The sequence below is a fragment of the Aplysia californica genome, unplaced genomic scaffold (assembly GCF_000002075.1).
Source record: "Aplysia californica isolate F4 #8 unplaced genomic scaffold, AplCal3.0 scaffold00102, whole genome shotgun sequence".
NCBI lineage: Eukaryota > Metazoa > Mollusca > Gastropoda > Aplysiida > Aplysiidae > Aplysia > Aplysia californica.
Window position 1 is genome coordinate 1,635,410 of NW_004797372.1, and position 1,348 is coordinate 1,636,757.

The 1,348-nt window shown below is 47.3% G+C and overlaps 1 protein-coding gene across 1 annotated transcript in view; it reads left to right on the forward strand.

Moving 5' to 3' along the window:
- LOC118477464 (putative uncharacterized protein DDB_G0286901) overlaps window positions 1–1,322 on the forward strand; it is a 27,257-nt gene extending 25,935 nt beyond the window's left edge. Inside the window, exon 2 of the mRNA XM_035968978.1 lies at window positions 1,110–1,322. Coding sequence (XP_035824871.1) covers window positions 1,110–1,225 — 116 coding nt within the window. The 3' untranslated portion in view covers window positions 1,226–1,322. The remainder of the gene's footprint in view (window positions 1–1,109) is intronic.
- Window positions 1,323–1,348: the final 26 nt, after the last annotated feature.

A 1,348-nucleotide genomic window follows, 5' to 3' on the forward strand; every position in this document is an offset into this window, starting at 1 on the left:
ACACACACACACACACACATAGACAGACAGACAGACAGACAGACAGACAGACAGACAGACAGACAGACAGAGAAAAAATTGGGGGGGGTATGGTTTATTTATATTTATGTGTGTTTGTATAATTATACTCACAAAAGTGTGCTCACAAATGCGCCACCACGTCGCAGAAAGGTCAAAGACCCTCTTGGATTCAGGGCGACGGGTCAGTCTCTTGACCATCATCGGGTTGCCACCATAGCAGTGACGTATGGAGCGTAATACTCTGAGCGAAAATAGATACCCTCCAGGATCTCTCCAGGGTCGCTTCAGTCCCTCTCCAGTGAACAAACGGTACTCTAGGGACATAACTGTCCCATTTCACCCCCCCCCCCGGGGCCGCCTCTCCCCTTCTGTCATCCCTTTACAACACCCCCCTCTCCCATCTTCGCCCTTCTCTTCTGGTCCCCTTTCAAAGTGTCACCTCAATCCCCATTCCTCTTCCCTCCTATCAGCCACTCACCCCCCTCTCCTTTCTTTCCATCACCCCAATTCCCCCTATTTTTCTTTTCCTCATACACCTTGCTGATATTTCTTTCTGTAATCTCACTTCCTCTCCTTTTATTTTTCGTCATATTCCCCCTCCTAAACAAATGTGTAACAGAGAAAGATCAGGGAAACGTAGCTTTTTTTAAGAGCATCCGAGCAAAGGAGTGAATGGAGAACCATGATCGCCGATGTCTATCGCAGATCTGGCACTGGATGATGATCCCCCCTCTCCCTTCTCCCTTTTATTGTTCCCCTCCATTCCTCACCTTATCTTCCAGTCTACGGCCATCAGTTTTCTCCTCTCCGCTGTGTGTGGTTGACAGGTTCTCTGATGTAGAATGCCCCATCTTTCCATCAAACATCTACCGCAATACCACTCCTCTTTTTTCTTTTTTTTTAACTTTGGCATAGTACTTTCAAGTACCACACCTTAATCTTCGGCACACATAATTATAATGACTTATTTGTGTTGCAGGTGCCATAAAATTCTAACTAAAACTGAACTCTCTTCTCCTGCTATGCAACCAGCCCACCCCCACCTCACCCCCACCACCCCACTTCTCCCCTTTTCCCTTCATCTTCAGGTGTCCACCAAAACTCAATATTGACCCTAGAGAAGCGAGACAGATTCGTAGACGTCCTGAACTTGTGGCAAAGAGACGGAATATTTGTCTGTGCGGCTCCGATTACAGCATCGTGAGCATTGATTCCTGATGGCGGGATCCTACAGCTACATACAGCCGTCACTTTTGCTCGCTCTACGTCACGTGTTCTTGTAATGCTGCGTCTTCTCTAAATTTAGGTTCTTTTTTGTGGGGCGGGG